Below are 13,996 nucleotides of genomic sequence, written 5' to 3'. Positions count from 1 at the left end.
CCTATTCCTGTAATAGCCTTTCTTTCCATGTTTTCACAAACAGAGAAGAGATAACGTATTTCTTAAGAGCTCAAGGCACCGGCTTGGGGAAAACCGCCAATATCTTACTGCTAAGGCAGAGGACATGAGACCAAGAAGAGTGACTGATTCCTTGAGCTGTAGTTCTAAAAAGGCAGCCCCAAAGCTGTGTAAGTTGTAATGACAAGAAGAGCAAAGGCCAAGTTTTGAAGGTTTCCTGAGAAGGTGGGGTTTCAGGAGGCAGTGGGGGGCCTAGAGAGTATATGTGCTTGTGTGTGTGCATGTTAATGGGGGGTGGGGAGAAGTGGGGGAGGTGAGGCAGTTTTTAGGTACTAGAGGACGGTTTGAAGCCTGAATATCAACAAAAGAACAAGACAACCAGTCAGAGGGAACTAATGCCAACCTTACCAGCCAGCCCAGTTCAAGGCGCTCAATGGTTCAAGTCCTGTAAGGCTCCTACCCTCTAGCAAGTAAAACCTAGCCTCACCTACACACAGTCTTGCCCTATGGCCCTCCTGAGTGGAGGCTCCTCATGCCCCAGCCTCATCCTGCACCCATGCCAAGGTTCATCACTGCTGTTCCCAGACCATTCCCTCCCACAATGGCACAATATTTTCATGCCCTCAGAGACTCATGCCCCTCCTTTCCTTCACTGCTCACATCTACTGCCCTCCTAATTATGCGACAACACTTCAAACAGCTTCTGAATGTGTTCACAGTCTTCTCTTCCAAAGCCGACACTCCCATTCTCTGAGAGATCATGGGGTGGGCCATGCCACGCTCTGGCCTTGCTGCTCCTCAATGCCAGTTCCATACCAGTAAAGCAGCACCCAGAATGTCTTAACTTCTGAAATCTTCAGCTCCAGAACCTACTCTCTGACTACAAAATGCCATAATACTTTTAACTATCTCACTCCCCAAACCTCATCCCGTGATGTCACTGCCTTTGAAGCCTTCAGTTCCCCCATTTTCCCTTATTGCTCAGAAATTTCTGACTTCCCTCTCATCCACATTCAGGGCCAATCTCCAGGGACAAGACAAACTTTTGATCTCTCTTTTGTCAGGGAAAGGGATGGGAACAGATTTTATTTAGTATCTACTAAGCACCAACCATGTCATATACCTTACAGTTTTCCATCTTTGCAACAACTGTAAGAGGTAGTATTATTTTTAGAGGACTGATGGGAAACTGAAGCTTAGAGAGATCTTCCCAAAAGTCATAGAACTGCTTGATAGTGGAGCCAAGTACAGAACACAGGTTTGTCTGATGCCAGGGCACTGTATCATTCTAGCCACTTCGGTTCTCTTTTTTCCTTTACCTCTGCTCTCTCCACAGCCCATGTGTGGCTAATCTGATGAGGTACCTTCTCTGCTTGCTTAACCTCAACAAGCCCTCAGTGCTTCCTGGCAGTCCCACCACTGCCATCTCCTTCCATCAACTCCTCCAGGGCCCAACCAAAGCCCTTAACACTCTCCTAACACCACAACTTCTTAAACTCCAGCCACAAGATGACTCTACCTACTGTTACAGAGGAAAGAGGGGTCAACAGGTGTAATCAGGTAAAAACTGCTCCCCTACCTACTGCTTAGTATCTGGACCCTTCCATGTCCTGGGCTCACTGTCCACCTGTATACCTCTAACATGAAGCTTCTGAGGAACAAGTACCACTCAAAGGCCTCCTGGACAAACCTCAAAATCACTCCAAAGCTTCCAGAAAACAGCACATATCTGAGAGTTGGTACATTCCAAGTAGTCACTGGGAAGATGGGAAAAGAAGTGGATCAGGGAGGTCATCTCCAGCACTTCTCCCTCTAGATTCTAAAGCCTCTAAACAAAATGAAAAAGAGGCAGAGAGAAATTCATAAGGCAGTGCTGGAAAAGCACTCACTATGGGGCCTGGCCCAGGGCAAGAGCTGATTTTAGTACTGTTGCAGACTGTTCTGTGTTGCAACTACCCTTTGCTCTGGGAATAGTAACTACCCTTTGCTCTGGGAATAGTAATAGTAATAATAGTTATTATTCTCAGGGCACACATGAGATAATTGAAGTCTCTCACTGGGTGGTCCAATGCCAGTGCCCCAGTCTCTTAGATCCTAATCCACTTGAAGTAGTAACACTTCCAGTATCTGTTCTGGACTTGTGACTGTCAAACTGTTTTCTGATAGGACATGCCTTTGCAAGGGCTTCTCAGTGACTGGGGGAGCCAATTCCTGATGAGATCTCCCTGGCTCCTTAACCAATCCCTGGTGCCTTGCTTAATGGGCTCTTTCATTCCTTCTCCATTCTGTGAGTATGAAAACCCAAGGTAAGAGGAAGTTCCCCCTCAGTACCCAAGAAGTAGCAGGGGACTACAGCAGGGCTGTCTTTGATTGACCTCTACATCCCCGGAAGTCTAACAGGAATGAGCCCTCAGGGCAAAATAAGACACCAAGTGTTAATGAAGAATTTGGCTTTTCCTCCTTCAGACAACTGGCTGTACAAATAAAAACCCTTGGACTTCCCTGGTGGCGCAGTGGTTAAGAATTCGCCTGCCAATGTAGGGGACACGGGTTCGAGCTCTGGTCCAGGAAGATCCCATGTGCCGCGAAGCAACTAAGCCCGTGCGCCACAACTACTGAGCCTGTGCTTTAGAGCCGCTGAGCCACAGCTACTGAGCCCGCGTGCCTAGAGCCCATGCTCCACAACAAGAGAAGCCACTGCAATGAGAAGCATGTGAACCACAATGAAGATTAGCCCCCACTCGCCACAACAAGAGAAAGCCCTCACGCAGCAAAGACCCAACACAGCCAAAAATAAATAAATAAATAAATAAAAATCCTCTTATGGTCCAGCCTATGTAAAGAGGGAACATTATCACTGCTGGGAAAATATTATGATGCAATGGCTGGATAACTTTCATTCTGTGTATGTGACAGTATGTGAAGTATACACATATGATTTACAGAAAAAAACGTAAACAACAACAAACCCTGATACCTGTATATGCACCACTCAGCTTAAGAAATCAAGTATTCCTAGTGCCTTTGAAGCCTCCTCAATGTCCTTCCTCAGAGGCCCTCTCTCCCACCCAGAAGGAATGAACATCCCAAATTTTATGTAGTTTTACCATACTTCAATGTATCTATAAACTATATACGATTTAGTCTTGTTTCTTTTACTTTCATACAAATGGAATCTTAATACATGTGTTCTTTTGTGACTTGCTTACTTCTTTCAGCATTCTGTTCCTGAGTCATCCATGCTGTAGGTAACACGCAACTGTGGGTAATATGTATGTTGTAGGTATATGCTATATAATTCATTCATGCTCAGTGCTTCAGAGAACTTTCTCTTTTAAAGTGTCCCTCAACAGTTTCATATCAGCACAAGGGAATACATGAGAGGGTGCAGAATGAAGCAGATGGCCACTGCCTGGGCCTTCCCATCACAGGAAGGTGAAACTCAGCTTGGTCACCAGAGTTCTCAGACTTTATGTGTCAATGGTACCAGTGTCTCTGCTCCTCATTGCTAAAAAATCTCTGCCTGATGGAAAAAATACTCTGGAATCTGTAAGTTGCTACAGGGATAATGAAGGTGCTGCCCGAGGGCCAACCACTCACTGAGGCTTGTAGGAAATAGTCGATAGATGGTCAATTGATATTCAACAAAGGTGCAAAGACAATTCAAAGTAGAAAGGAGAGTCTTTTCAACAAATGGTGCTGGAAAAAATGGATATTCCCATGTAAAACAATGAACATCAGGTTCATACCTTGCACCAGATATTCTGCCCATTCGTACCAGCCACAGTGGAAAACCTCGTACTTCATAGGGATGGCAGGTAGAGTTCTCAGAATGATTTTGCCTCACTACCGGGGTAAAATTAGTCCTAAACTAAATGCTGCTCTGCTTCTTGCCTAACAAAGCTTAAAAGAAAGGTCCAGATGATAAGAGTAGAAGAGAAATAGAGTAGTTATTATCACTGTATTCCCTATGTTCACGGCTAGAGGAAAGGCTGAATCATGTTAACCTGAGACATGAAAGTTGTAAAAAATGTCTAAATTGAACTTCTAGAGATGAAAATACAATTTCTGAGAAGAAAAAAACACTGGATAAGACTAATGACATGACAACTGTTGAGAGCTTAGCTACTCCATGGTACTGCTGCCTCAGCATCCATTTTGTTTGGCCAAGTGGCCTGCACGGGCCTTAAACTGACACTAGCCCCCTCATGCGAGCACATGCCCTAGACAACAGCCTGCAGAGTCACAAGCAAATGTAAGTTCCTGATATGACTTTCCCAGCAGCCCTTGTCATCAACAGTCTCCACTGCCTCCTTAGTGCCTTCCCCTTGTGTGCCCCTTATATAAGACCTCCATGGAGCTTACCAAAACCCAACGCTTTTTGGTTTGAATTGACCAGTTTGGCCTTAGCCAAAAGGCTAAGGAATCCCAAAGCACTCCAACCCACAGACCCTAATAAAGGCATGTACCCAGGTCCAGCCTGCACCTTGCCTTGACCACCGCCCCCTGGCCCCCGCACCTCTGTGTAGCCCCTCAAGGCATGCCATGTACTTCCTCCTGGACCTGTGAGTAATAAACTTCTTTATTTCAATTTCTTTCATGGTCTTTTGCTGAACCTGGCTCACCATCCAGTAGCCTGTGTTCCGTTTAACAAATGTTAATTTAACAAACTCATAAAAACAATGCAGAACAAAAGATTAGTAAATCAGAATATGTAGAAACTATGCAAAATAAAACACAAAGAGAAAAAAGACTAAAAATAATTGTACAGAGCATCAGTGAGCTGTGGGACAACTTTAGGCAGCCAAATGTATGTAATTGGAATCCTTGAAGGAGAGGGGAAAACTAAAGAAATAATGGCCAAAAAATTTCCAAATTTGAGGAAAACTCTAAATCCATCAATTCAAGAAACTAAATGAATCCCAAGCATAAGCAACATGAAGAAAACCACACCAATCATATAAAGATCAGATTGCTTAAAATTTGTGATAAAAAGAAAGAAAATCTTAAAAGCAGGTGGTAATAAAAGACACCTTATATAGAAAGGAACAAAGATAAGAATGACAGTAGATTTCTGCTCAGAAATAATGTTAGCAAGAAGACAGTGGAGTGGAGCAACATCTTAAAGCACAGAAAGAAATGGTCAACCTACAATTCTTTATCAAGTGAAAATATCTTTCAAAAGCCTCAGGGTTGGGACTTCTGAAATGGCTGTGAGGAGTCTGGAAAATTCTCTCCCCAGGAAGCAGCCATAAAACTGGACTGTCAAAAACAACTAGTTAAGGACTCTGGAAACGGACCAAAGTTATACAACAAAACTGAGAAGCATTTAAGGAATTCTACTGAAGCTTGGTAAGAACAGTGGAAATCTATGGTATTTTAGCTTGGGGCTATTCACATTACCTCCCCTCCAGCTCTGTGGTGCAGAAGTCTTAGGAAGGAGAGAGACTGGCCTGCTGGAGTGGCTGACTTTATTTGGGGGCAAAGCACAGAAAATTCCATACATAGGGATATCAAAAACCAAAGCAATCCAAGTGGCAAACATGGGACTTCCCTGGTGGCGTGGTGGATAAGAATCTGCGCTCCCAATGCAGGGGGCCCAGGTTTGATCCCTGGTCAAGGAACTAGATCCCACATGCATGTCGCAACTAAGAGTTGCGTATGATACGCTACAACTAAGGAGCTGGTGAGCCACAACTAAGGAGCCTGAGAACCGCAAATAAGAAGCCCGCCTGTCGCAATTAAGACCTGGTACAACCAAATAAATAAATAAATAAATATTAAACAACAACAACAACAAAAACAAAGTGGCAAACATTCAGGGAAGACCAACATACCAGAGATCTCAATGCTGGCTGGTACAACCAGCCAGAAATGTAACAGGAAAATCAAAGGATTGAGACCATAGATGGCAATTATGTCTTTACATACTGCAAGAAAGACGTGTTGTAAGGCACTGTCCTGGTGCCAGGTGCACCAAGAGACATATATAAGAATGCTCATGAGAGCACTGTCTGGGGCTTCCCCGGTGGCGCAGTGGTTGAGAATCCACCTGCCGACGCAGGGGACACGGGTTCGTGCCCCGGTCCGGGAAGATCCCACATGCCGCGGAGCGGCTGGGCCCGTGAGCCATGGCCGCTGAGCCTGAGCGTCCGGAGCCTGTGCTCCGCAACGGGAGAGGCCACAGCGGTGAGAGGCCCGCGTACTGAAAAAAAAAAAAAAAGCCTTCAGAGAGCACTATCTGCAATAGCAAAAAACTATAAACAACCCAAATGTCCATCAAGAGTCAAAAGGATAAACAGCATATTTTCATACAAAGCAATCCTATGGAACCATGAAAATGAATGAGCCATATGGCTACACACAACAATCTGGATGAATCTTGGGACCAGAACACTGAGTGAAAAAAGCAAGTCCCAGAAGAACACAATAGAGTATGATCCTAATTTGTATTAAATTCAAAAATAAGACATTGTTTAGGGATAGAGGCATATGTGGTAAAACTCTAAAGCAGGCTCCTGAGGATTAGGTACTGGGCAGCCTGCCTGACCAAGGTCAGCAGGGTAGGGAAGAGAAGGGCACATAAAGGAAATGAATGAAAAGGAAGCTGCATAACAAAAAGTCTTTTGATAGCAGAAGTCACTAACTGGGAAAGGGAAAAGATACCAGAACTGGAAACATTTCAAGGTAAAGGAAGTACTATTCTTTTTGTCCATAAGTAGTTCACTGGGCCATCCCCAGACCAAAAATCAAAAGACCTGTATCACCCCCTGCAGATGTCACCACTAACTTGTACTATAACCTCAGACCCATTTTTCACCTTCTATGGGGCTCAAGATACGATGATCAATCAAGATAATGCATGCTGATGAGCTCTTTAAATGCCTTCAGAGGATGGGAACAGATAAATCTCAATCTCAACTCCAGGCAGATTTACCTAGACCCAAATGACATTTAAGCTTCAGGACCCCTCACCTGCTCAAGCCCCTTTTCAAGGCCCAGAGAAGAGACCTAACCCTTCTGTATGTACTATTTTTCCTTAAGAGAGCCCTGAAGTGGTATAAACTTCAAACCCTATAAAACTGACCTGAGCCCTAAAGTGGTGAAATGCTTAATATACAGCCAGAGGATACTCCTATTTAAATTCTCTGCTCTACTGAAATTTCCTGCCTCAGAAAACCATCTCCTAAATTCAAACTACATTTTCCTCAGGAACTAAGAAAGTGTGAATCTAAGCTCTCAAGTGTGTGACTAACAAGGCCCCAGAAATTCCTGGCTTTATTCGTGTGTAGAGACCTCAGGATACACTGAATCTTGCTGGATAACTCAATACAGTGTAAGATTATTTTTCTAACAAGGACTTTTGCTAAGAAGGTGCAAACTAATTTTGGCAAATATCCTTGCTAAATATTATAACTGGCTCAACAATGACACAGCACAACCACCTCTGTGTTGTGTCTACAAGCTGATTTTAAAACATTATGCAACTTTGCCTCGAGGATGGGAGTACTGTCACACACTCTCCTTCTTTAGCAAATGTTCCTAACTTCCTGGTTTTTTGCACCAGGATCTGGAGAGGCAGATATGCAGGGGGCACAGCATGATAAAAAATGCTACCTGGCATTTTGTGGATCGAAAACCAGGACTCCTTGTGCTTTATCTTCTATGACAACGGAGGAGCCAAGTTTAACCAGTGATCTGAGAACATGGAGAGCAACTTGTCACTGGAGAGAATATTTTCAAGAAGAACATATTATCCAGAGAGGGAATTTGCTTAGTAAAGGATGAGGAATTTGTGGAGTAAGTCACAACTCCTCTTCCACAAAAAAAGGCTTATCTAACAGGGAAAGAATAGGACTCATAAGAAAATGTTATTTTGAGGAAACCAAAAAGGAGCATGGAATGAATCCCCAGGAAATCCATGTAAGACCAACACAGTTCTTGAGAATTTTACATCAGCAGAAACACTGCCAGCTTGGACTGAAAGGGATAGAGAGAACAGAAAAATGAAAGGAGACTGTTGGACCCCTAAAATTCTAGCGGCAAGAAGCAGGCTGATAAAACTAGTCAGCTACAAAGTGCCACCTTCATGAAAAGGACAACAGAGGTATAGCCACAGACCAGAGGGCAGAGTCATGAGCCTACAGGGCAAAAGTAAGAGTTTAGAGGGTAGAACCAAGAGCCCAGGGGGCAGAACTAAGGGCCATGGAGGACTATTCCTAGGCCTTGAAACCTAATCTAGGAACTGGAGTTTGCCTAGCTGAATTTCAAAGCTGCCTTGGGGTTGGGACTCCTTTTTACCTTTCATTTTACCCCCTTTTTAATATGAATGTCTACAACTGTTATCCTATGCCAGTCCTACCTTGTATGTTGTGAGGGCTGGGGCAGATAGCTTGCCTCTAATTTCACAGGCCTACAGATGGAAAGGAATTGTATTCAGGACCTGTACTTTATGAATTAGCTCCAGAGCCTCACCTACAGCTGATTTAAATAATCTTGATGATGAGGTTATGGATTTTTCAGTTGGTGAGATTTAAGACTCTGAATTGTTACCATAATGGAATGAGGCTCTTGGGTGGGGGTGATTATATCTTGCATGTGAGAATCGTGGGGCCCAGAGGGCACACCGTGATAGGCAGAAATTTAAAACAGCCCCCATGATCTTCATCCTCTTAGGTTACTCCTGTATTCATGTAACATTATATGGCAAAAGGGAGATTATCTGATTGGGCCTCCTCTAATCACATGAGCCCTTTATAAGCAGACTTTTCTCTGCCTGGTAGAAGAGGAGTTCAGAGAGATTCGAAGTGTGAAAGAGATTCAACACAATTAAGGTTCTTTGTTGCTGAGATGGAGGGGGTCACAGGGCAAGGACTCCTGGGAGGAGGAGCTAAGAGTGGTCCCAATTGATAGCCAGCAATGAAAGAGGCCCCTCAGTCCTACAGTCTGAAGGAAATGCACTCTGGAAACAACCTGGATGAGCTTGGGAGCAGGTTCTTTCCCAGAGCCTCCAGATATAAGCCTGGATAATGCCCTGACTTCAGTCTTATGAAACCTTAAACATGAATCCAGCAAAGCATTCCTGGACTTCTGACCACAGAACTGTGAGAAAATAAATGCATGTTGTTTTAAGCTACCGAATTTGTGTTAATTTGCTACACAGAAGTAAAAAACTAACCCAGGTTTTGTTTTGGCCCAAGAGAACCTATTTCTGGACATGTTGCTGCTCTAGCCCATTCTGAGAGCAATCCTCAGGCAACAGCAAGAGGACGAGGTGCAGTTCTGGCACCAGTCCTTTCTAGCACAAGTTTCCTCATCTGGAAAATGGACAGATCAAAAGAGAAAAGCTGTAAGAAAACACTTCTACATCAACAAGTTTTTTCAGATATCAGATGTATTATTAATTACAACACTCATGTTGAAACCTGTGAAAGAGGTACCCAGACAGAGTCAAAAACAGAAAAGTCAGAGCCGCTCACCTTCCTCAGGCCAAGACTGTGGATTACTAGAATAAAGATACGCCCCTTCTCCTCTAGTTAGAAAAGTGCCCAGGAAACACTCATCTCCCTTTAAAAAACAAACACAAAGAGCAGGTGATTTACAGCATAAACATTCAGAGAATCAAAAGTCCTGCCCAAGTTAGTCTGTCTACAGAGGCTGCTAAGTCAGCCTCAGATTTACCCAGCTCTTTCATGGCCTTTGGCACTGCTTGGCTCTTTGCCATGTTACTGGTATTCGTGACTCGTGCTGAGAAAAAGAATGTTAAGGTCCTCTCTGAGTCTAGGCACCACAGTCTGCAATGCTTGCTCATGTTCCCGTAGATTTATATCCTCTGATAAAAGAGGCAGCTTCTCTTTGGCCTAAAGCCTTGACCTCTTAGCTCTACATGTCTAGGCCAATTTGAGATCTGCATGTATGTATGTAATTTATTTATGCCGCACCACGCGGCATGTGGGATCTTAGTTTCCTGACCAGGGATTGAACCCGCGTCCCCTGCACTGGAAGCAGGAAGTCTTAACCACTGGACAGCCAGGGAAGTCCCTGAGATCTGCTTTTAAAACTACCGGGAGATTTTGAAAAAATACCTAAGGTTTAAGTGGCAGAAAGAATCCCTCTAGTTTGTACCCCATACATGGTTATTTCTAGAGCTCTGCTGGGAAGGGGAAGAATACAAAAAGGAATTGAGACAAGAAGGTACAGAACCTTTAGATTTGCAGTAAGAGGAAATATTTTAAGTTGTTTTTATAAACTGTTTACATTTTATTTTGATATGATGTTAACATTAAGAATAAGAAGGCTGCTTACCATAACCGATTGCTGGGTTTTCTCAGAAAATTTTACTTCAGTATCTTCTACCTGTGTCCAAAAGGAGTACAGATTTCACTTTACTACTTCAAGGGCAAAACTCTGCTAGGTCTCCCTTGTGCTCACATATTTCTAAGAGAGCAGTCCCTCCACCAAATCCAGTGTTCTGAGGCCCTGATGGCTGGCAGAGCTGGCTGCTGGTCACAAAGCTCAGAGCACCAGGCCATGATGGGCTCTCTCATGGGGACCTGAAGTCCAGCTAAATGAGCCTACGATATGTGGAGATACGTTAGTCTCCACTTACATTTCACTTCGGAAAAAACTATTTTTAGGGATGAAGGAAAGAGAACATTTTAAAGTATTTTGAATGTGTTTTCATTTAAACATGTTCACATTAGAGGATGACTCTTGCTCTTCTCTATTCATGTCAGGATTGTAGAAACAGAATATAAACAGATTCTGAAATAGGTACTTAGACCATTACTAGACTCACTGCTGTCATATTTCCTGTGTCCCAAGGCACCAGAGTTTCAGACCAAGTCCCACAGATGAAGATGGGACCATTCCACATGTAGAGACGTGGTTGTAAAAATTCAGCAGCAACTATTCTGACCAGAAAAGGGAGCACATGATCCACTTCTCACTTTCCATGTGACCTTGGACAGGTTGGTCAATTCCTAAACCTCAGTCTCCTCATCTGTAAAATGAGGGTGTTAATTTCTTCCTTTCACAATTTAACAGGGACCCAGATAATTGAGTTCCTTTATTTTGGAACTTTTCCAAGATTATAAGAAAGTTAAAGAAACTAGATTCATCTGTATAAAGGAAAAGAGCAGAGATAAAAACTTCTATTCCTGAAAAGTGGCTACGTAAGGATCTGACATCCCACCAGGACCCAATGAAGAGGCTCTTCCTTAAACGTTCTCCCCAGTTTCTCCACGTTTATGTCCAGTTTCACCTGATGAATGACACTAACCAGCCAGGAGCAGAATCTGGGTATGGCAGCTGTCAGGATTATGAAGCTGGTTTCTGTGGTAACAGTGCCATCTGCAGGAAGACCACAGATATGCCGGTTACTGCCCACCACCAGAGCCCACCTTGCAGGCCCCAGACTGCTTCCCCTTCTCAGGAGTGAGGGCTCCTCTTATTAGTATACAGAGTCTGAGGCCTTCAGAAAGTGAAAACTTCCTCATCTGGATACAGGGAGTCTAATGAGGGGATGGAGAAAGCCTTCCCCATGTGATTAACGCTGTTCTTTTTAAGCCAAATAGAAATACATATTTAAATAAAGAGTCCATTTTATCTATACTTTTAATTTTTGTCAATGTAGTACAGATGTATATATTAAAAACCAAACAAAACATTATCAAGCTCATCCTACTAGCACTGGATATTATCATTCTCTAGAATTTTTTGCTAACATAATGGGTAAAAAAACCCAGATCTAATTATTATTTCAAATTGCTTTTTTCCTGACTAGTAAGGCTGTACATATTCATATATATATACATACACATACAGTGGACCCTTGAACAATGTGAGGGCTAGGGGTACTGATCCTCTGCACAGCTGAAAATCCATGTGTAACTTTACAGTCAGCCCTCTGTATCCACAGTTCCACATCCACGGATTCAACCAACCATGGAACATGTAGTTCTGTAGTATGTAGTTACTGAAATAAATCTGTGTATACGTGGACCTCTGTAGTTTAAACCTGTGTTCAGGGGTCAATTATGTGTGTCTGTGTATGTATAAACATTAAAAAATATATTTTTTTTAAATATTAAAATTTTTTTTTTGTTTTCCACTCCGGTAAACTGCCTGCTCATATTTTTTGCCCATTACCATGGGGTAGCTTGTCTTTTTCTTATCAATTTATAAAATTTATAAAAGCTCTTAAATTAGGATATATACCCTTTGTTTATTTTAAGTATTCTAATATTTTCACCAGTCTTTTGATTTAGTTTATGGTTTATTTTCCCAAAAATATATATATACATATAAACAAGTTCAAGTTTTGCTTTACAAAGATGACATACACTTACCCTTTTCTTTAACCAAGATCTGAGATGTCAAAAATGATTCTGAGAAGACCACAGATCCTAAGCACCCACTTCCTCCCAGCAAGTCAGAAATGTCATAGATGGTCATACAAGCCTGTATCAAATAAGAAACCAGAGTTAGTCCAGTTGTCAGTCCTAAACATACAGGGAAAGATCCATAAGAAACAGACAACAAAACACTAAGGCACATGGCAAAAGAATACTGGAGAATTTCTAAGGAAAACTCAAGTATAGCTTGAAATACATCTCAAACTGGGAGATGACTTCAGGATCACCCAGGCTTTTTGCTCCTTGGTCAGAGGCACACTTGGGCTAGATGAAGAATATCTTTATGTTTCTGTAAATTCCCTCAAATTGCTTATCTTCCCTAAAAGGCAATGCAACAGCCTTCCTTCTTAACCATGACCACTGTCACATCCCAGTGTGTCCACATGCTCATTCACTCCTTCTTTGGTTTGGGCTCAAGTTCTTAACAAATCTGGAAAGGGGGATACATGTCTTCATGGATATTTCTGGGTACCTATCAAAACATGCAAATGCTTCTTTCAGTACCAAAAAATCAAAAGAAAGCTGTTTGAGCTTTAATGGCCAAGACAAATAAAAACAGAGGCTTCAGTAGGCCAGAAAAAAACTAGAGCAACTCAGAGAAAGCTCCTAAATGGCTGGTAAGAAGGATATAATTTAGTTAAAAACCAGTGAAAATGAAATAATACTGAGATGAATCTTGCAGAGGAAATGCAGAAATTGGTACAAGCCAGAGTTAGAGTTTGAGATGACCGTGAAGATCTGGTGAAGGACATAGGGTAAGCTGCACAATGAGCGCTCCCAGGTCCCTGCCCTTCCTGGCCTGATGATGCTGAATGGCCAGGTACAGAGCTCCTAAAGCTAGAGCTCATTTTCACACCTTGTTTTCCTCATATGGGATCCCTGCTCTATCCTCAGTACAGAGACAAAAGACCTAGGCCTCTTGAAGGGACTGCTAGATTCTCAAATAAAAATAGATGGCAGGGGACTTCCCTGGTGGTGCAGTGATTAAGAACCTGCCTGCAAATGCAGGGGACACGGGTTCGATCCCTGGTCTGGGAAGATCCCACATGCCACGGAGCAACTAAGCCCATGCGCCGCAACTACTGAAGCCTGCACGCCTAGAGCCTGAGCTCTGCAACAAGAAAAGACACTGCAATGAGAAGCCCATGCAGCACCACAATGAAGAGTAGCCCCCGCTCTTCGCAACTAGAGAAAGCCCGTGCAGCAATGAAGACCCAACGCAGCCAAAAAGAAAGAAATAAAAAATAAATTTATAAAAAAGAAAAAAAAAGATGGCAGAAGAGTCGAAAGGGAAAAAATCATAGTTAAAGTCCTTAATCATCCATGTTGTCATAATAAAGGAATGTACAAAAGTGACAGATAGGCTTTATATTTCAGTTAACTTTCTGATTAGGCATCACAACTGGAAGGTTTATCTAAATTTGTTTCAAAGAATTTTGAGTATCTGAAGACACAGAACCTTCCTGGGCTACATGGTTCCTCTTAAGTGACAATGATCAGTTAGGTTCCCAAATCAATTAGGAAGACAAATCCTGTGGTTTCCTAATCCCCCACTTCCCTAT

General features: G+C 42.8%; 1 protein-coding gene across 3 annotated transcripts in view; it reads right to left on the bottom strand.

Annotated features, from left to right (window-relative positions):
• The window catches only part of DNAAF9 (dynein axonemal assembly factor 9), a 149,853-nt gene that overhangs the window by 51,591 nt on the left and 84,266 nt on the right, over window positions 1–13,996 (bottom strand). For all 3 annotated transcript variants that reach the window (XM_067012213.1, XM_067012214.1, XM_059037678.2), the window contains 4 exons: window positions 12,369–12,480; window positions 11,300–11,370; window positions 10,324–10,374; window positions 9,498–9,585 (listed from right to left, as the gene is read on the bottom strand). In XM_067012213.1, coding sequence (XP_066868314.1) covers window positions 9,498–9,585; window positions 10,324–10,374; window positions 11,300–11,370; window positions 12,369–12,480 — 322 coding nt within the window. The remainder of the gene's footprint in view (window positions 1–9,497; window positions 9,586–10,323; window positions 10,375–11,299; window positions 11,371–12,368; window positions 12,481–13,996) is intronic.

Source organism: Kogia breviceps, chromosome 14 (assembly GCF_026419965.1).
Source record: "Kogia breviceps isolate mKogBre1 chromosome 14, mKogBre1 haplotype 1, whole genome shotgun sequence".
In the NCBI taxonomy this organism is placed as follows: Eukaryota; Metazoa; Chordata; class Mammalia; order Artiodactyla; family Physeteridae; genus Kogia; species Kogia breviceps.
The sequence above is the reverse complement of the archived record's forward strand: the minus strand, read 5'-3'. Positions and strand labels throughout refer to the sequence as shown.